Raw genomic sequence first — 22,022 nt, forward strand, 5'->3', positions numbered from 1 at the left:
AGTCATGTCATTTTTTAAATTTCTCTCCACTCTGTTAATTTACCCCCTCCCAATGCATCGCCACTCCTCTGCCTTATACTCTCCTGCTGCTGTGCCAGGCTTGAATTACCCTTGGATATGTTCACTGCTATCCTTTGTGCCATGGCATTCTCTGGAGAGACCATGGATGTCCCATCCTCCTCTCTTACTGACCCTCCTGCTCACCATACATGCTTACGAACCGCCTTCCTGTCCCACTCACCCACCCATCAGTGCCTCTTCGGTCTTTGGCAGCAAATTAACAAGCATGGCCCATTTCCCTCCAGAATGTCTGTTCACTCGCAAACAACACCCTTGCCAAGCATTGCTTTATTGTGGACAATTGCATTGACATCCTGGTTTTGATGGAAAATTGGCTTACCGGTAGTGACACCTTTGCCCCTTACTGGAGCCTCCTGCTTGGCTATACTTTCCACCACCTGCCCTGCCCAAACACCATGATGGTAGTGTGGGTCTTGCTACCAGTTCACACGTTCATTCACTCTACTCATCCAGAACCACCACCTCCTTCAAGCACCTTAGCTGCTTCCACCTCTCTCACCTATCCTTTAAAATGCTCATTCTCTACCACAGCCCCAAGCCCCATCCAAGTTTCTCTCTCCGATATCTCCACTCCTTTTCCTCCCTCTGCCTCTAGTGTGACTCCTCATCCTCAGTGATTTCAATCTCTATCTAAACTCATTTTCCTCTTATTTCACTGCCCTCCTGTCTTCCCTAACCTTTTCCTTTCATGTAAATGCTCCTACCTATATTCACAGCCACCCCACTGATCATGCCATCTCTTGTGGTCTTTCTACTTCCATAGTCTCAATCACAGACCAAGCCACATCTGACCACTTCCTTGTAGCCCTCGCCACTCACTTCCCCTTTCCAAACTTACTTCCTTTTATGTCCGCTGCTAAAAATAGCTCTACCTCAGGCCACTTACAACTGCACTTCCAAGCTCCTAACTGTCTAGCCTTTGACCTTGTATTTACAATACTTATGCAGCAAATACTCTGGTCAACCACTCCCTCAGCTCCACCTTTTGATACCCTTGTCCCCAGTAAAACCATTATTCTCTCCCATCCCAGTCATTCCCTCTGGTCTACCCCCATCTTGGCTACCTCAAGTCCAAGGGGCATAGACCTGAGTGTATCTGGTGAAAAACTGGTTTAGCCATCCATCACCAGATGTGACTGGATCACATCAGGCATTATTAGGCCTCACGTTCCTCTGTCAAAGCTACCAACTACACCAGGATCATCCTGGAGAACAAAAATAATGCTGCTTTTTTCCACCACCAACCATCTTCTTGAACCCTATCGCTTCTGCTCCCTCCGCCCTCGCCTTCAAGTGCAAGGAGCTCATGGATGACTTTGTCACGAAGGTTTGGCTACCTCTACTACTTCCCCTGCTGTAACCCAGATCCGGCATCCTTCTCTAGTATCTCTTCGAGCATATCTTGTCAATGAAACACACACCTGCTTCTGTAACCCCATTCCCATTAAACTGCTGACCACCCAACTTTCCTTCCTGGCTCCCATGCTAACTGACATTGTAAATGATTCCTCTCCTCATGTACTATCCCACTCACTTTCAAAATAGCTGGCATCAGCCCCCCCTCAAATCCATCTCCTGCTCCTCCTTTTAAGGCTCTGCATAAAACCCACTTCTTTGACCAAGTTTTTGGTAGTCCCTCTTTGGGTGGCATCCAATTTTGTCTGATTACGCTGGTTAAATTACTTGGGGCATTTTTCTTCATTAAAGTCGCTATATAAGTGCAACTTGTTGTTTCTAGATGTAGTCTTTCCAAGCTACTTTTCTGTCAGGAAAGCTATTTCAGCATTTTGAGCTGTAGTGAAAGAGGAGATAGTGGAGATACTGGATGGGATAAAAATTGATAGAGGAGGTACCAGAAAGGCTGGCTGTACTTAAAGTAGATAAGTCACCAGGACTAGATGGGATGCATCCTAGGATGCTGAGGGAAGGTGGAAATTGTGGAGGTACTGGCCATAATCTTCCAATCTTCCTTAGATACAGGGGTGGTGCCAGAGGACTGGAGAATTGCAAATGTTACACCCTTGTTCAAAAAAGGTGCAAGGGTAAACCCAGCAACTACAGGCCAGTCAGTTTCACCTTGGTAGTGGGGAAGCTTTTAGAAACCATAATCAGGGACAAAATTAACAGTCACTTGGACAAGTAGGGATTAATTGAGGAAAACCAGCACGGATTTGTTAAACAAATCGTGTTTAACTTAACTTGATCGGGTTTTTTGATGTGGTAACAGAGGGCGATTGTGGTTGATGTGGCGCACATGGACTTCCAAAAGGCGTTTGATAAAAGTGCCACATAATAGGCTTTCCAGCAAAGTTGAAGCCCCAGGAATAAAAGGGACAGTGGCTGCATGGATATGAAATTGGCTAAGTGACAGGAAACAGAGTAGTGGTGAACGGTTGTTTTTCAGACTGGAGGAAGGTACACAGTGTTATTCCCCAGGGGTCGGTACTAGGACCACTGCTTTTCTTGATTTTATATTAATAACTTGGGTGTACAGGGCACAATTTCAAAATTTGCAGATGAGGCAAAACTTAGAAGTATAGTGAACAGTGAGGAGGATAGTCATAGACTTCAAGAGGACATACAGGTTGGTGAAATGGGCAGACACGTGGCAGATGAAATTTAACGCAGAAAAATGCGAAGTGATACAATTTGGTAGGAAGAAGGAGAAGAGGCAATATAAACTAAAGGGTACAATTCTAAAGAGGGTGCTTGAACAGAGACTTGGGGGTATATGTGCACAATTGAAGGTGGCAGGGCAGGTTGAGAAAGCAGTTAAAAAAGCATACGGGATTCTGGGCTTCATAAATAGAGGCATAAAGTGCAAAAGCAATGAATCTTTATAAAACACTGGTTTGGCCTCAACTGGAGTATTGTCAGGTTTTGGGCACTGCACTTTAGGAAGGATGTGAAGGCCTTAGAGGATGTAGAAAAGATTTACAAGAATAGTTCCAGGGATGAGGGACTTCAGTTATGTGGATAGACTAGAGAAGCTGGGGTTATTCTCCTTGGAGCAGAGGAGATCTGATAGAGATGTTCAAAATCATGATGGGTCTAGACAGAGTAGATAGAGAAACTGTTCCCATTGACGGAAGAGTCGAGAACCAGAGGACACAGATTTAAGGTGATTGGCAAAAGAACCAAAGGTGACATGAGGAAAAACGTTTTTGCGCAGCGAGTGGCTAGGATCTGGAATGCACTGACTGAAAAGGTGGTGGAGGCAGACTGAATCATAGCTTTCAAAAAGAAATTGGGTAAGTACCTGGAAGGAGAAAAACTTGCAGGGCTACGGGAAAAGGGCAGGGGAGTGGGACTAACTAAAGTGCTCTTGCAGAGAACTGGCCGAATGGCTGCCTTCTGTGATGTAACCATTCTATGATTCCATAACACTTGAGTCAAGTATAAGTGACAATTTAGATGAAAAAATTAGTTCACAAGATTTGGCAGAGCATTGAAGTCTACATGTTCAGTGTGATGTTTTAACCCCTGGACATTGGAAATTATGAATTTCCTTGCTGTTTCCGGTGCGGTAACTACATTGAATCAATTTCCAAAAAGGAAACTCTGGTGGAAGTGATTTTGTTGATTGTGCACCTTTTTAAATCCCTCTTTCCCCCCCCCCCCCCCCCCCCCCCCAGTATCTCCAATCGCTTTGGCCCTTCCTGCGTACTGCTTGCCGAGTCCCTTTGGGGCTTATTTGTACACCAGCACTTGTCAGCCAGTGACACTACAGACTAAAATGTCCTGTTTTTTGTGCTCCTATTTCACTCTGGGTAGCTTGCACCCAGATGAGAGTTGCAGCAGCTCCCCCGTCACTTAATTCAGGCGGAAATGAGGAGCTTTGAAAAATGCCTAAACTTCGCCTACTGGTTACTGGCTTCTAAAAATGTGTTTTAGCTTTTTTTTCTCCTTTTTACGTACTTGCTGAGACCTGCACTTCATTTTGACTGAGTGCTACTGTCTCGCCCAAACAAAGATTGTTGGACCCCTGACCCCCAGTGAGATTGACTCGGGCAGGTATGGCTTTCCCCATGTTCGCTGTTGTTGTGGAGGAGTAGGAAAAGCAGCCTTATTTGGAAAGAATTGGGCAGCGGACTACTTTTCCACCACAGAATATATAGGCAGCACAGGGTAAATTTTACCTAATTTATACAGTTGATTAAAAGGAGAAAAAACAAACTAAAGATGAACATTGTTCCCTGCCAGTTCTTCTGCTTATATGTGCATGTTGGGTAAGTAGCTCCAGATGGGGCTGCCATTGTGATCCATGTGGATACAGATGCTCTGGAAATTAGCTCTCCTTGGAAATGACGTTCCTGTATCCATGCTCTACCTTCAAAGAGTACTCTGCTTGGTGGATAGATCTCATACCTCCTTTTAGCATCAGTTCTGAAGGTCCTCCTGAAGGGAAAGGACTGTTGGTGTTATGAGTGTGAATGATCTTTCTATATCTTCTGGATGAGCTTTTTATGATTCTGAGAGCCACCCCTGCCAGTTGGTTATACTTTGAGCATTTTTTCCCTATTTGGTTTAAGTTGATGTGACCAGTATATAGTTTATGTATTGGTATTTTTAAAATTTTGTGCTGCATTGCATGAGCTGATTTATGTTGGCCTTCCTTTTGAACCACCACTTAAATTTGTAGCATTTCATCAGAAACGTCTCTTGTACATTGCACCAAAGACTACTCCTGTAAGTTGTCCCTCACTCCCCAGAAATCAGTTTGTGATTTTATACACAATATCCAGCATTACTGAGGCATTGAACAAAAACCCTTGTAATTGTACTGGCTGACTGGAATTGACAGAAGCACTTGTGTTTACCTAGCCTTTGAAGAAGAATAAACACACTCGAACTGTCCAACCCTTCTCTTGGATACAAAAGTATCAATAGAATCATAGAATGGTTACAGCACAGAAGGAGGCCATTCGGCCCATCAAGCCCATGCCGACTCTCTGCAAGAGCACTTCAGCTAGTCCCACTCCCCCGCCCTTTCCCCTGCAATTTTTTTTCCTTCAGGTACTTATCCAATTCCCTTTTGAAAGCCGCGATTGAATCTGCCTCTACCACACTCTCAGGCAGTGAATTCCAGATCCTAACCACTCGTTGAGTAAAATTTTTTTCCCTCATGTCGCCTTTGGTTCTTCTGCCAATCACCTTAAATCTGTGTCCTCTGGTTCTCGACCCTTCCGCCAATGGGAACAGTTTCTCTCTATCTACTCTGTCTGGACTCCTAATGATTTTGAACACCTCTATCAAATCTCCTCTCGACCTTCTCTGCTCTAAGGAGAACAACCCTAGCTTATCTAGTCTATCCATGTAACTGAAGTCCCTCATCCCTGGAACCATTCTTGTAAATCTTTTCTGCACCCTCTGTAAGGCCTTCACATCCTTCCTAAAGTGCGGTGCCCCAAATTGGATACACTAGTTGAGGTCGAACCAGTGTTTTATAAAGATTCATCATAACTTCCTTGCTTTGGTACTCTCTGCCTCTATTCATGAAGCCCAGGATCCTGTATGCTTTTTAAGCACTTTCTCAACTTGCCCTGCCACCTACAATGATTTGTGCACAATACCACTAGGTCTCTCTGTTCAAGCACCCTCTTTAGAATTGTACCCTTTAGTTTATATTGCCTCTCCTCATTCTTCCTACCAAATTGTATCACTTTGCACTTTTCTGCATTAAATTTCATCTGCCATGTGTCCGCCCATTTCACCAGCCTATCTGTCTTCATGAAGTCTGACTATCCTCATCACTGTTCACTATACTTCCAAGTTTTGGCTCATCTGCAAATTTTGAAATTGTGCCCTGTACACCCAAGTCATTAATATATATCAAGAAAAGCAGTGGTCCTAGTACTGACCCCTGGGGAACACCACTGTAAACCGTCCTCCAGTCGAAAAAACAACCATTCACCACTACTCTGTTTCCTGTCACTTGGCCAGTTTCGTATCCATGCTGCCACTGTCCCTTTTATTCCATGGGCTTCAACTTTGCTGGCAAGCCTATTAAGTGGCACTTTATCAAACGTCTTTTGGAAGCCCATGTACACCACATCAACCGCATTGCACTCATCAACCCCCTCTGTTACCTCCGCAAAAAACTCAATCAAGTTAGCTAAACACGGTTTGCCTTTAACAAATCCGTGCTGGCTTTCCTTAATTAATCTGCGCATGTCCAAGTGACAATTTTGTCCTAGATTATCGTTTCTAAAAGTTTCCCCACTACCAAGGTTAAACTGACTGACCTGTAGATGCTGGATCTATCCAGAACACCCTCCAATTTTCATATAGATGAGTCCAACATTTTTGAATTGGAGAAAGCTATTTTCAGTTAATTTTATATATGTGCCAACTAATGTTTATGTTGGTACTCCAATTAGCATAATTAATGTATGATACTTTGTGTTGCAAAATGTCAGTAACTTTGCAATTTGAGGACATTATTAATCTTTATTGTTTCAGAACTGATCTATAAAGAAGTTGTGGACTGGGAGGAGAGGAATAAGAATGGTGTTATTAAGGAACATCCCTTACCCTCAGGTTGGTGGTTACTTTTGGTTTTTAATTCTAGTAAATTCTCATTTTATTTTATTTGGTTTCTGGTTATGGGCAAGACTATATCACCCCTTTCTAGTTGCCTTGAGAATTTATTTTTACAAGTTTCACTTCAAAGGGCATTAAGAATACATGGCCTTTAGCAAAGCCTTTGACAAGGTACCATACAGGAGATTATTAGGGAGATTAATGGGTATGGAACTAGGATAAATAGCAAATTGGATTAAAATTTGGTTAGAAGAGAGAATAGAGGAAAGGTTGAGGGCAGTTTTTCCACGTGGTTGGTAGTAGGTTGTGATGTCCTGCAGTGTTCATTTCTGGGGCCACTTCTGTTCACTTTGGATACCTATACTTTGGATATAGACCGAGAGGGAGTGGTGTCAGAAATTTGCAAATGATACCAAATTAAGAGGAATAGTTAATTCTTCAGAAGACCAAAGGAAGCTGCAGTGGGGTAATAAAATGGGGGAATAGGCTTTATAAAAAAAAAAGCAGATGGATTTCATTGTCAGTAAGTGTGAAGTGATGCATTTTGGTAAAAGAAATAACAGCAGTAATTCTAATCTGAACAGAAGTAGCTGTGGTGCTGTGGAAGAGCAGAGGGATTTGGGGGTACAGGTACAGAGCACATCAAAGGCAGCACCTCGGATTGGTGAGGCCGTTTTTTTATTTTTTAAAACCTAAAATTGCATTAACGTTTTATCACGAGATAATGGCCCTAAAATTGCAGTCGGCGGCATAGCTGACGAGTACGCCGCCGCCCTCCGAACGAAATCCGCACTTAACTGGTGCAAAGCCCCAAACGAAAACTTGCTTTGAAATGCTGCAGATTTGTGCGCAGCGTCGTGGCCCACAGATCCCATGGGCGGTGCTCCTTTCACTCACCAATCAGAAAACATAGAAAGCCCTGTTTGACTAAAATATGCTTCAAAGGAAGATACAGGTCAATTGGAATCCAGACTACAGCGGAGTTGAGCATAGCAACCTGACAGCCTCCCTATAAATACTGGCTGGCCTTCACTCTTAAATTTATTTTTCTTTCAACATATGTTTTCTGTTGTATCCGTGTGTTAATGGAGACACGGAATGCAGGAGTTGGTTTAACAGGTGTTTACTGAACAAAGTCTGGAGGTGAACTAAAAGATACAAGACACTATACAGGCTTATATAACCCGAGTGGACAGTACACAGGCTCTTAAAGGTACATACATTACAATTCCTCCCCTTTTAGATAATTAGTACATAACATTTTACGTAATCATTAATTAACATGTTTACAAGAACAATAATCTACACATTTGCTGCAGTTAATCAATTATAAGTCAGTCTCTCTGGAGGCTTCCTGACTCGGTCCGGATAACGCCTCGGTGGTGTAGTAGTTTTCGGTGGTGTAGTAGGTTCTTTTGGCAAGGTCGATTCGGCTTGAATGCCAGTGTCGGGTTCATCTGGTTCCAGTATCACCGGATCGGAGGTAGATACTATGGGTATCTCTGCTTCATCATTAGGCGTATAGAGTGGTGGTGTAGGTTGTCCCTTTTCAGATGACTCTATGATCTGGTCAGCATGGCACCTTATTATGCTTTCTCCAATGTCCACGGTATACATCAGCGGTCCTAGTCGTGTGCAAATAATTCCAGGCTGCCATTTCTCGGTACGGTAGTCCCGGGCCAAAACCTGTTGAGCTATCTGGAAGGTTCTAGTTGGCCTTTCATTCATGCCTTGAAATTGCCGGTTCTCTACATCCCTTCTGATGTTTGGCTTGATCAAATCCAGCCGGCATCTTAGTCTTCTATTGAAAAACATCATGGCGGGAGTTTGGTTTGTAACCACGTGTTGTATTCCTGTACGCAAACAAGAAGTTATCTACCTTCTGTTGTAGATTTATGTCTTCATTACCCATGGCCTTTATGGCCGCCTTGAAGGTCTGGACAAACCTTTCAGCTAATCCATTGGTGGCGGGATGGTATGGGGCGGACGTGTAGTGCTTAACCCCATTGTTTTTTAAGAACTTCCTGAATTCTTCGGACAAAAATTGCGGTCCATTATCAGAACAGATCTGTTCAGGCAGCCCATTCCTGGCAAATATGGTCCTTAATACTGTGATGGTTTTTTCCGTGGTGGTGGAGGACATCTTTATTACCTCCGGCCACTTGGGAGTGTGCATCAACCGCGATTAAGAACATTGAGTCCATAAATGGACCAGCAAAGTCGATGTGTACCCTTTGCCATGGAGATGAGGGCCACTCCCATGGATGTAGAGGGGCTTGTGGTGGGGCGTTTTGGACCTTCTGGCATCCTAGGCAGCTCTTGGTCATTTCTTCGATGTCTCCATCGATACCTGGCCACCATACAAACGCTCTGGCTAGGTTCTTCATTTTCACTCCACCCAGATGCCCCTCGTGAAGCTCCTTTAGCACTTTATCCTGGAGTTTTGGGTGGAATCACCACGCTGGATCCACACATCAAGGTTCCTCGGCACACTGACAGCTGTTCTCTTCTTTGCGAGAATGCTGGCAACAGTGGTTCGCCATGTGCTGGCCATCCCTTCACTGTTAAATCGTAGACTCGTGAAAGAGTCGGGTCATTTCTCGTTTCCTTTTCAATGGTAGAATTTGTTACTGGTAGACATTCCACTATGGTTGAGTGGAACGTCTCCACTGGGTCCACTGTAGGTGCCTCTTCTACCGTTGGCAACGGTAGGCGTGATAAACTGTCAGCATTCCCATGCTGTTTTGATCCTTTGTATTCTGTCATATTGGTGTGCCCCTAGGAAAAGGGACCACCTCTGTAGCCTTTGCGCTGTCATAATGGGAACGCCCTTTTTAGGGTTGAATATGGAGATGAGGGGTTGATGGTCAGTCAACAAGGTAAATTTTTGTCCGTGTAGGTAATGGTTGAATTTCTTCACTCCCCATACCAGGCTGAGTGCTTCCCTGTTGATCTGGGCATAGTTACGCTCAGCTGAGTTCAATGAGCGTGACGCAAAAGCTATCGGCCGCTCCGAGCCATCAGGGAATCTATGCGATAATACCGCTCCTACGCTGTAAGGGGATGCATCGCACGCCAGTCTGATTGGCAGTGATGGGTTGTAATGAGCCAACACTTCCTTGGACGTGATCAAGCCTTTGCATTTATGGAAGGCACTTTTACAGTCTTCGCTCCATTTCCAAATTACTCCTGTTTGTAGCAGTGCGTTAAGAGGGTGCAGAACAGTTGACAAGTTCGGTAAAAATTTATGATAGTAATTTATCAATCCCAGGAACGACCTTAATTGTGAGACATTTTCAGGTGCTGGGACTTTTATGACCGCTTCAATTTTTTCAGGTGACTTATGCAACCCTTCTTCGTTAATTATATGGCCACAATATGATATTTGTTTCTGGAAAAATTCGCACTTGGGGCGATTTGCTCATAGGCCCCGTTCTCTCAGCCTAGTGAGCACCTGCTCCAAATTGGTAAGGTGCTCGTTGTCGTTTTCTCCTGTTACAAGGATGTCGTCTAGGTAGCATTGAGTCCCCGGAATCCCTTGCAGGACTTGCTCCATAGCTCTTTGCCAGATAGCTGGAGCTGATGCTACTCCGAAAACCAGTCGATTGTACTGGTACAGGCCTTTGTGTGTGTTTATCGTGAGATACTTTTTAGAGGCCTCCTCAACCTCCATCTGTAGATATGCCTGTGCCAAGTCAATTTTGGTGAAACGTTTCCCTCCGGATAGTGAGGCAAAAATATCTTCTATCCTCGGAAGAGGATACTGGTACTGTGTGAAGGACCGGGTTTACAGTCACCTTGAAGTCCCCACAGATGCGAATTTTTCTCTGTTCTTCAGATTTATCATTATTCAACGTTTTCTTCATGACCGGGACGATGGGTGTTGCCCACTCGCTCCAATCTACCTTGAATAACACGCCTGCCTTTTCCAAATTCTCCAGCTCTGCCTCGACTGCTGGACGAATTGCGTATGGCACCGGCCTTACCTTAAAAAACTTGGGAATTGCCGCATCTTCCACTTTTATTGAGGCGGTGACGTCTTTCAAGGTTCCTAGTTCCTGTTGAAACACTTTGGCGTTGGCCAAGATGTCTTTTAATCGTTCAGGTATGACGTCATCATCATTTTTTTTCTTGCTGGTCACCGTCAGTGCCTGAATGGAGTGCCAGTCTAAACGTATCTTCCTGATCCATTCACGTCCCAACAGCGGTGGACCACCATCTTGCAGAACGTATAAATACAACTTCTGTATTTCCTTGCCGTTGTATACAACAGGCACCCTTATTTTCCCTCTGGGGTATACTTTCTGCCCCGTATATGTCTTCAAGATAATGGATGTGTCTTTCAAAGGTATATGCGGAAATAGCCGCTCGTAATCCCGTCGACTTATGACGGTCAGAGCTGATCCTGTATCTAGCTCCATTTTAACTGGGGACCCTGCTATCGTGAGGGTAACCCAAATGGTCTGGTAATCTTCTTTGGCAATTACATTATGTAATTTGAGACAGCTTAGTCTCTTGTTTCCGGAGTCGCTATCGCTCTTCTGGTCTTCGGAGCTACTGTCCGTCATCATTTGTACCTTTCTGTACTTTTCCTTATTGTTTTTTTTTCTGCCAGTGGATTTTTTGTTTCCAGATCGGCATACACGTGCAATGTGTCCCATCTTTCCGCATTGCCTGCATGCTTTGTCCTTGAACCAGCAGTCCCTCTGGTCATGGGTGGATCCGCCGCAGCGATAACATCTCTCGAAACCCCATGTCATTTCATGGGTGCCGAAGTCCTGTGGCTTTTGCTGTATCTCTGCAGCTCCTCTTGCTGCTGCTTCGTATGATACAGCCACACTGAAAGCCTTGTCCAGTGTCAAATCTTTCTGAGAAAGTAGCCTTTTCTGTGTTCCTTCACTTAGGAGACCGCAGACGAATTTGTCTCGTAGAGAATCTGCCAGTCCTGCCCCGAATTGGCAGTGCTTTGACAGCTTTCTTAATTCGGTGAGGCAATCAGCGTTATTTTCATTCTTGTGCTGATTCCTCCTGAAGAATTTGAGTCGTTCCGCTATCGGCAGCGGTGTTGGGTTTAAGTGCTCCTGTTGGGTATCAACAATCTCCTTAAAATTCTTGTCCATCGGTTTGGCTGGAGTGATCAAGTTTCGTAACAGCCCGTATGTCCTTGCGCCCATCAGATTGAGAAGTACCGATGCCTTTTTATCACCCGCTACTTCATTCGCCTTGCAATATACCTCCACTCTTTCCACATATGTGGTCCAATCCTCCATATCACTATCGAAAGCAGTAATATTGCCAGTCTTAGGCATCCTGAAAATCAAAAATGGCGCCTCCCGCGCTTTCCTTTCACTGCCGCTGCTGACAACGCTGTTCTCCGCGGTTTTTATTTACACAGATATTTTTAATAGTTGGAGACTTGTTCCCGCCGGACTCTCTGGGACTTTTCCCTCCCTCTGCTTGGTCCGACGCCGACCTGCTTTGCAGCACCGGCCGTCTCCCGAGTGCTCCACCCTCCGCCTCTGTTTGCCTCCGCCTTCCGACTCGCTGCAGAGCCACCCGATCGAGCCCCAGCCCGCCGCCCAGGAAGGATTAGTGCAGTACCTGCCACCAGCCCGGCTAGCTGGTGAAACCACAGTTCTTGTTTTTTTTTCTTTTTTTTTTGTTCGACCTTCGTCTGAGGAATCGATCTCCTTGAGGTGCTGCCGAATTGCAGGTAAGTCTGTTTCCAATTCGTCGCCATTGTTGTATCCGTGTGTTAATGGTGACACGGAATGCAGGAGTTGGTTTAACAGGTGTTTACTGAACAAAGTCTGGAGGTGAACTAAAAGATACAAGACACTATACAGGCTTATATAGCCCGAGTGGTCACTACTGGTATTACAGTACACAGGGGCTCTTAAAGGTACATACACTACATTTTCTTGCAAGCTTGCATCAATACATTTCCATACATCTGAAAATGACCTGACAAGTTGAAATCTGTTTTGACACCATAAACTTGATAACATTATTTAATTAATAATATATAATATATGTAACACACAAACTGTTATGCCCTGAAATTGTAATTTTCTCATCTCCTTCCTCTTTCTTCCCCCCCCCCACCTCCCCACCTCATCTTATGCTGTGCATAGTGGCAATGTCACTGGGCTAGTAATCCAGTGGCCTGGACTAATGATCCAGAGACGTGAGTTCAAATCCCACCACGGCAGCTGGGGAATATAAATTCAGTTAATTAAATAAATCTGGAATTTTTTTTTTTTTTTTTAAAGTTAGTATCAGTAATGGTGACCATGAAATTATCGGATTGTAGTAAAAACCCATCTGGTTCACTAATGTCTTTTTGGGGAAGGAAATCTGCTGCCCTTACCTGGTCTGGCCTATATGTGACTCGAGACCCACAGCAATGTGGTTGACTCTTTGCCCTCTGAAATGGCCTAGCAAGCCACTCAGTTGTAACAAACCACAACGAAAAACAGTAATAAGAATGAAACCGGACAGACCACCCGGCATCAACCTTGGCACCAGACACGGCAACGGCACACCCAGCCCAGTTGACCCTGCAAAGTCCTCCTTGCCAGCATCTGGGGACATGTGCCACAATTGGGAGAGCTGTCCCACAGACTAGTCAAGCAACAGCCTGACTGTCATATTATTTAATATTAATATATAATATAATCTATATATAGCACAAGTTTACTCGACTAATACCTGGAATGGGCGGGTTGTCTTATGAGGAAAGGTTGGACAGGCTAGGCTTGTATCCACTGGAGTTTAGAAGAGTGAGAGGTGACTTGATTGAAACATGCAAAATTCTGAGGGGTCTGGACAGGGTGGATGTGGAGAGGATGTTTCCTCTTGTGGGAGGAACTAGGGGGTCACTGTTTAAAAATAAAGGGTCGCCCATTTAAGACAGATGAGGAGAAATTTTTTCTCAGAGGGTCGTGAATCTTTGGAAAACTCTTCCTCAGAGGGCAGTGGAAGCAGTGTCTTTGAATATTTTTAAGGCAGAGGTAGATAGATTCTTGATAAGCAAGGGGGTGAAACATTATCAGGGGTAGGCGGGAATGTGGAGTAATCAGATCAGCCATGATCTTATTGAATGGCGGAGCAGGCTCGAGGGGTCGAGTGGCCTATCCTTGCTGCTAATTCGTATATTCATATGTACTCACAGAATCATACCTTTCAGCCAATGTCCCAGTGTCCTCCATCACCATCCCTCGGTATGTCCTGTCCCACCAGCAGGCCAGACCCACCAGGGGTAGCGACAGTGGTATACAGTTGGGAAGGAGTGGCCCTGGGAGTCCCCAACATTGACTTATGTGGATGGTCCAGTTAAGTTTCTGGTCAATGGTGACCCCCCCAGGATGTTGATGGGGGATTTGGCAATGGTAATGCTGTTGAATGTCAAGGGGCAGTGGTTAGACTTTCGCTTGTTGGAGATGTGCGGGTTAGGTTGATTTGGCTATGATAAAATTGACCCTTAGTGTTAGGGGATTAAATACGTGGGGTTACGGGGATAGGGTGAGATATGGTTCGATGGGCCGAAATGGCCTCTATCTGCACTGTGGGGATTCTGTGATAGTCATTGCCTGGCACTTGTGTGGCGCAAATATTACCTGCCACTTATCAGCCCAAGCCTGAACATCGTCCAGGTGTTGTTGCATGTGGGCATGGACTGCTTCATTATCTGAGGAGTTCTGAATGGCACTAAACACTGCAGTTATCAGCGAACATCCCCATTTCTGACCTTATGTTGGAGGGAAAGTTATTGACGAAGCAGCTGAAGGTGGTTAGGCCTAGGACACTGCCCTGAGGAACTCCTGCAGTGATTGACCTTCAACCACCACAACCATCTTCCTTTGTCCTAGGTATGACTCCAGCCAGTGGAGAGTTTTTCCCCCCGATTCATAGTCATAACAGCACAGGAGGCCATTCGGCCCATTGAGTTCTTGCCGGCTCTCTAAAGCAATCCAGTCAGTCCCATTCCCCAGCTCTATCCAAGTAGCCCTGCAACTTTATTTCCCTCAAGTGCCTATCCAGTCTCCCCTTGAAAACATTGAATGTCTCCGCTTCCACCACTTCTGTCGGCAGCGAGTTCCAGGCCCCCTCCACTCGCTGTGTAAAAGAGCTTTTCCTCACATCCCTCCCCCCCCCCAAATATCTCTTGCCCAAAACCTTAAATCTGTGTCCCCTAGTCCTTGTACCATCAACTAGTGGAAACAGCCTTTCCCTGTCTAGCCTATCCAAACCTGTCATAATCTTGTACACCTCTATCAAATCACCCCTCAACTCCTTTGCTCTAATGAAAACAAATCCAGCTTCCCCAACCTGTCCTTGTAGCTAAGATCCCCCATCCCCAGAACCATTCTGGTAAATCGCCTCTGCACCCTCAAGTGTCTTCACATCCTTCCTAAAGTGTGGTGACCAGAACTGGACGCAATACTCCAGTTGTGGCCTAACCAGCGCTTTATAAAAGTTCAGCATAACCCCTCTACTTTTGTACTCAGTACCTCTATTTATGAAACCCAAGATCCCATATGCTTTGCTAACCACTCTCAATATGTCCTGCCACCTTCAGGGACCTATGCACATCAACTCCCAGGTCCCTCTGTTCCTGCACACTCTCTTTAAAACTGTGCCATTAAGTGTATATTGCCTCTCCCTGTTCCTTCTGTTGAAATGCATCGCTTCACACTTCTCTGTATTAAATTCCATCTGCCCATTCTGCTAGCCTTTCTATGCCCTGTAGCAGTCGATTAGTATCATCCTCACTGCCACATCCCCAAGTTTGGGGTCATTGGCAAATTTAGAAATTCTACTCTTCCAATATCCAGGTCATATATCAAAAAAAAGCAGTGGCCCCAGCACTGACCCTTGGGGAACACCACTGTCTACCATCCTCCAGTCTGAAAAACAGCCATTTACCACAACTCGCTGTTTTCTGTCCTTAAGCCAATTCCTTATCCAAGCTGCCACTGACCCACCTATTCCATGAGCCTCAATTTTGTTAACCAGCCGTCTATGTGGTACTACGTCAAACGCCTTCCAAATATCCATGTAGACAACATCCATTGCATTCCCTTCATCAATCCTCCCTGTTAATTCATCAAAAAATTCAATTAGATTAGTCAAACACGATCTGCCTTTTACAAATGTGTGTTGGCTCTCTTTAATTAGCTTAAACCTCTCCACATGCCTGTTAATTTTTTTCCTTGATTATTGTTTCTAAAACCTTACCCACCACTGATGTTAAACTGACTGGCCTGTAGTTACTAGGATTGTCCTTGCACCCTTTCTTGAACAATGGTGTCACATTTGCCACTTTCCAATCCTCAGGCACCTTCTCTGCATCTAGGGAATATTGGAAAGTTATGGCAAGTTCTTCTGCTATCTCCTCCCCCAATTCCCTTAGCAACCTGGGATCAAAGCCATCTGGACCAGGCATTGAAGTCCCCCACCCAGAGTACATTCTGTGCCCTTGCTACTCTCGGTGCTTCTTCCAAGTGGTGTTCAACATGGAGGAGTACTGATTCATCAGCTGAGAAAGGGCCGTAGGTGGTAATCAGCAGGAGGTTTGCTTGACCTGAAGCCATGACCCCATGTTGTGGACTCCCAGGCCCATTCCTTCCCAACTGTATACCACTGTGCCACCACCCCTGGTGGGTCTGGCCTGCCGGTGGGACAGGACATACCCAGGGATGGTGATGGAGAAGTTCGGGACATTGGCTGAAAGGTATGATTCTGAGAGTATGACTAAGTCAGGCTGTTGCTTGACTGGTCTGTGGCACAGCTCTCCCAATTTTGGTAAAAGTCCCCAGATGTTGGTGAGGAGGACTTTGCCGGGTTCACTGGGCTGGGTGTGCCGTTGTCGTGTCCATAGCCGGTGCCGAGGTCGATGCCGGGTGGTCCGTCCGGTTTTGTTTTTGTAGTGTTTTTTTGCAACTGAGTGGCTTGCTGGGCCATTTCAGAGGGCAGTTGAGAGTTAACCACATTGCTGTGGGTCACATAGGCCAGACCAGGTAAGGACGGCAAATTTCCTTCCCTAAAGGACATTAGTGAACCAGATGGGTTTTTACGACAATCCAATAGTTTCATGGTCACCTTTTACTGATACTAGCTTTTTTTTATTCCAGATTTATTTAATTAACTGAATTTAATTACCCCCAGCTCAAATCCCACCAGCAATAACCGGTCATTCAAAATGCCCCCATATCGCCAGTAAACAAAGTAAGCCCACGTTTATGCGGGTTCACCAGCTTTATTTAAGCCACACGTTTTTTTAAAAAGTAAATAAAACAGTATGTTGTCATTTCATTATAAAACTCTTAATTGTTCTGCACTTTACAGTTTGCACCACAAGTCCTTGTCTCTGGTGCAGGACTCTTTTTTTTTTCTGGCAGTATGGACACCAAACTTTTCCTTGGTGTGTCCCACTCTGGTTTTATTATCAGGATGCTGCTCCATAGAGTGCCGTAATGTTAATATCGCAGCGCAATCATTGGCTGGCGTTAACATTATCTCTTTACTGTTTTCAGTGTGAACGGCTGAGTCTATCCAAAATAGCCAGAGTGTTTAATACGTAATAAGTGTCTTTGTCATAGATATTTTCCACACTCAAATTTCAAACATTAGTTGTCTGATATAAACGCCTGGCCACAATAACAGTGGGCAGTACAAGTGGTGGGGACAGTAGGAAACGGACTATTAGCTGAACATTTTATGCTGGAATGTTGCCATTAAATTGCATTGCTTCCAGCAGGGGGCAACAGATGACAGTCTGCTGTTGTCTTGTTCTGATAGTTCAGAAGGAATGTGTGTAAGTACATATAAAAAGACTTTTCTGAAGGGGTGGCTAAATTCCTGGGTATTTTACAGGAAGTGCTCAGGTTGGGGTGGGGGGGGAATCTAGAAAGAGCGTAACTGCAGATGCAAAGCATAACGGAAAGAAATCAGTCGGAGAAGAGGTGTGACCTTAAGATATGCGAATAGACTTAAAACCAAGGGCGAGTTCAAGATAGTAAACATTCTGAATAATTATTTCCTTAAAATAGTCACACGGGCAGATAGGAACCACATACCCTCCCTAAATTGTTAAGAGAATTGGTTAACGGACAGAAAACAGAGTAGGGATAAATGGGTCTTTTTCAGGCTGGCAGGCTGTGACTAGTGGGGTACCACAAGGATCGGTGCTAGGGCCCCAGCTATTCGCAATCTATATCAATGATTTGGATGAGGGGACTAAATGTAACATTTCCAAATTTGCTGCTGATACAAAATTAGGTGGCAGTGTCAGTTGCGAAGAGGATGTGAAGAGGCTTCAAGGGGACCTCGACAGGCTCAGTGAGTGGTCGAGAACATGGCAGATGGAATATAATGTGGATAAATGTGAAGTTATTCACTTTTTGGTTGAAAAAACAAAGGCAGAGTATTTCCTAAATGGTGAAAGATTGGGGAATGCAGATGCTCAAAGGGATCTGGGTGTCCTTGAAAGTGAATGTGCAGGTGCAGCAAGCCATTAGGAAGGCAAATGGTATGCTGGCCTTCATTACAAGAGGATTTGAGTACAGGAGTAAAGAAGTCTTGCTCCAATTATATAGGGCCTTGGTGAGACCACACCTGGAGTACTGTGTACAATTTTGGTCTCCTTACCTAAGGAAGGATAGGTATACTTGCCATAGAGGGAGTGCAACAAAGGTTCATGAGATTGATTCCTGGGATGGCAGGACTGTCGTATGAGAAAAGATTGAGTAAACTAGGCCTGTATTCTCTTGAATTCCGAAGAATGAGAGGGGATCTCATTGAAGCATACAAAATTATTACAGGGCTTGATGGGGTGGATGCTGGGAGAATGTTTCCCTTAGCTGGGGAGTCTAGAACCAGGGGCCACAGCCTCAAGATAAAGGGTAGGCCATTCAGGACTGAGATGAGAAGAAATTTCTTCAGAGGGTGGTGAATCTTTGGAATTCTCTACCCCAGAGGGCTGTGGAGGCTCTGTCATTGGGCATAGGCTTGGAATAAGGGGCTGTTCTTTCAAAACTGAGATGAGGGGGAACTACTTTACTCAGAGGGTGGTAGGTCCATGGAATATGCTGCCCCAAAAAGCTGTAGAAGCTACATCATTACATAAATTTAAAACCGAAATAGACAGTTTCCTAGAAGTAAAGGGAATTAAGGGTTACGGGGAGCGGGCAGGAATTTGGACATGAGTCTAGGTTCGGATCGGTCCTGGCCCTGTGGGTAGCGGAGCGGGCCCAGGGGCCGTGTAGCCTGATCCTGCTCCTATTTAGTGTGTCTAATTCTGTTAGATTCAGGAGATGGTTCTGTGATAGTCAATTGGCGGTTAGGATCAGATCAGCCATGATCTTATTGAATGGCGGAGCAGGCTCGAGGGGCCAATTGGCCTACTCCTCCTATTTCTTATGTTCTTATGGTATATTCAAAACAGAAGTCGATAGATTTCTGACTAGTAAGGGCATCAAGGGATATGGCGATCGGGCCGGTGAATGGAGTTGAGGCAGAAGATCAGCCATGATCTCATTAAATGGCGGAGCAGGCTCGAAGGGCCGCATGGCCTACTCCTGCTCTTATTTCTTATGTTCTAAACCGTGTCAGTAGTGGGTTAGTGCACTCCCCTCTGAGTGAGAAGGTTGTGGGTTCAAGTCCCACACTCGAGACTTGAGCACAAAGATCTAGGCTGACACTCCAGTGCAGTGCTGAGGGAGTGCTGCACTGTTGAGGTGCCGTCTTTTGGATGAGATGTTAAACCAAGGCCCCGCCTGCTCTCAGGTGGACTACTTCAAAGAAGAGCAGGGGTGTTATCCTCGGTGTCCTGGCCAATATTTATCCTTCAATTAATATAACATTAAAAAAAATGACCTGATCATTATCACATTGCTGTTTGTGGGAGCTTGCTGTGTGCAAATTGGCTGCCGCATTTCCTACATTACAACAGTGACTACACTTCAAAAGAACTTCATTGGCTGTAAAGCGCTTTGGTGTCCGGTGGTCGTGAAAGGTGTTTTATAAATGCAAGTCTTTCTAAACCGAGTTAATTTGGGCAAAATTAAACACCAATGTAAATCAGATCTTGTAAGTCTTGTGTAGGCTAAAGCAATAAGCAGTAAATACCCAGGGACAGACCGTATTTATTTTAGTGTTAAAGGAGACTAGAGAGGTGATTTGTCAAGCACTGACGATCGTTGAGGGTGTCACTGGACACTGGGGAGGAGCCAGTAGATTGGAAACTGGCTAATGTGGTGCTCATGTTCAAAAAGGGTGACAAAACAGGCACAGAAAACTACAGAATTATCGGTCTTATTTCATATGTAAAATAATGGAATTGAATATCGGGTGTAAACTTGAAGATTATCTGTACAATAACTTAGTAAACAGAAGTCATGGTGGATTCAGAAGGGGAAGATATTGCCTGACCGACCTCCTTGACTTCTTCAAGGAAATGACATTTCAAGAGGGCTGCAGTAAGACTTATGAAGTGGGCATTAGACAAAGTTCCACATAAAAGGCTATTGGCTAAGCTCAAAGCTGTGGGTATTCACGATATAATTTGGATATGGATAAGAAGGGGCCTGCAGGGTAGAAAACAATGGGTATATGTTCAAGGAGTACTGAATGTGGTGCTCCAGGGATCAGTGTTGGGATCACTATTTATAATTTATGTCAATAACTTGGATTCAGAAACCCAGTGTAAATTTGCAGATTATACTAAATGAACAGTAAGCGTGGAATCTGAGGTGAATCAGTGAGTTCAGAAAATACAGAATGAGCTGGACAGAATATATAAGTGGGCAGAATACTGGTAGATGAAATTTAATGCAGGCAAGTGTATAAAATACTGCAGAGAAAGGAAAAGTGGGCGAAATGCTTGCTTTGTGAATGATGCTGAAAAAGCTAGGGATGAAGTTTAACTCGACCCAGTAGTCTTAGTCGAGTTGACACCAAGCATGTTCAACCAATGCAGAGCAACAATCTGTGCAGTGCACTAGTCAGACTGCACCTTGAGTGCTGGAGGCAGTGCAGAGAAGAGCTACAAGTTCCTAGTGTTAAAGGTTTGAGTTATGAGGTGGGTCTGAAAATTGCATCAGACAGGCATTGGGCGTCAGTAGGGCAGTTGAGATGTATTACCCCCCCCCCCCCCCCCCCCCACCCAGTTAGACTTACAATTGTACATTTAGGTTTTAAAACTTTTTGCCCACAAAGCTGCTGGAAGTGTGAGCTGATAACATTGCAGTGAGGGCAACAGGGCATCTTGGAACTTGGTGAAGAATGGGACAAAGAGTGTATCTCCTTAACCAATGAGATTAAAGTGTTGAGAAATAAATAGAGGAAGGACTGAGAAGGAGGTAAATTACAGTGGGTGAATTCAGTGTCAAATCAGGTACAGAAAGAGAAATAGAGAGGGAAAGAAAGATTGGATAAAGAGAAAAGGAAAAGAGGAAAAGTAAGAAAAAAAAATTAAATTTACAATTTGACATTTTTAAAATCTCATGACTTCACAACCTGAAGGAATGAGATTCCACACTTAGTTGTTTACTTTCTGGGCAGGAGAGGTTGATTTTCAGTCATCAACAATTATCCTGTTCAAAGGGTATTTGTGCTGATAATTACTAGACTTCACTTTCTGTGGTGTGTTTAATGGGTATTTAATGTGCAAATGCTGCAACTTCATGAAAAGCGAGGTTAAACATGAGATGCTGTTTTCACAAAGCTAACGACTGAATGGTGCAAATAGGCCAGCAACTTGTGGCGACTTGCAATTGACTGGGTATCTCTTCCTTGCTGCAAGTTGCTGGCTGATTTACATGCATTGTTCAGGTACCGTTATTTTTTTTTTCAGCAAAATCTGGCCTGTTGCTTACAATTCTCCTTTGTGGGGTCCAGGTTGGTCCATGCATTGACGATAATTTCAAGTATGTGCTTATAAACCTCTGAACATTACAAAGGAGGAAAACACCTGTGATGTAGGATTGTGTCCTTGCTTGCATTTTCCTGCTTCACAGATCGTGTGCCTTTTTGAGTTTGTTTTTTGATCAATCATTTTGAATAGTAAGTGTGCTCTTTATATTACTTACACACTTTCATCACTCATGCATGTGTGCTCAATTTTCCTCATTCTCACATTCCTCTATTTGTCATTCATTTTCTGTTTATCAATGTTTGTTAATGTATCAGTTACACAGTACCAAACAAGCAGCATTCAGTACTTTTAAGAGCAGCATGAGCGGGAAGCCATATTAAATGGCGGAAGCCTAATTCTGTCCATGCAATTCAGCACCCATTTACAGATCACTGGCCTGGATGAAATGCTTAATCATTTATATCTATCATTATAAATTGAAATGCAGACATCAAGACTACAGTTTTAAAAAGCTGACTGC

The 22,022-nt window shown here is 44.4% G+C and overlaps 1 protein-coding gene across 10 annotated transcripts in view; it reads left to right on the top strand.

The window, feature by feature from the left end:
* LOC147114018 (mitogen-activated protein kinase 9) overlaps positions 1-22,022 on the top strand; it is a 73,670-nt gene that overhangs the window by 45,022 nt on the left and 6,626 nt on the right. For all 10 annotated transcript variants that reach the window (XR_015079334.1, XM_085995534.1, XM_085995537.1 and 7 more), the window contains exon 11: positions 6,544-6,621. Coding sequence is in view for 9 of the 10 variants with exons in the window: in XM_085995534.1 (XP_085851660.1) it covers positions 6,544-6,621 (78 nt within the window). In the remaining variant the exon portion in view is untranslated. The remainder of the gene's footprint in view (positions 1-6,543; positions 6,622-22,022) is intronic.

The sequence above is a fragment of the Somniosus microcephalus genome, chromosome 8 (genome assembly GCF_052327205.1).
Source record: "Somniosus microcephalus isolate GS21.2 chromosome 8, FLI_Smic_1.0, whole genome shotgun sequence".
Taxonomy (NCBI): domain Eukaryota; kingdom Metazoa; phylum Chordata; class Chondrichthyes; order Squaliformes; family Somniosidae; genus Somniosus; species Somniosus microcephalus.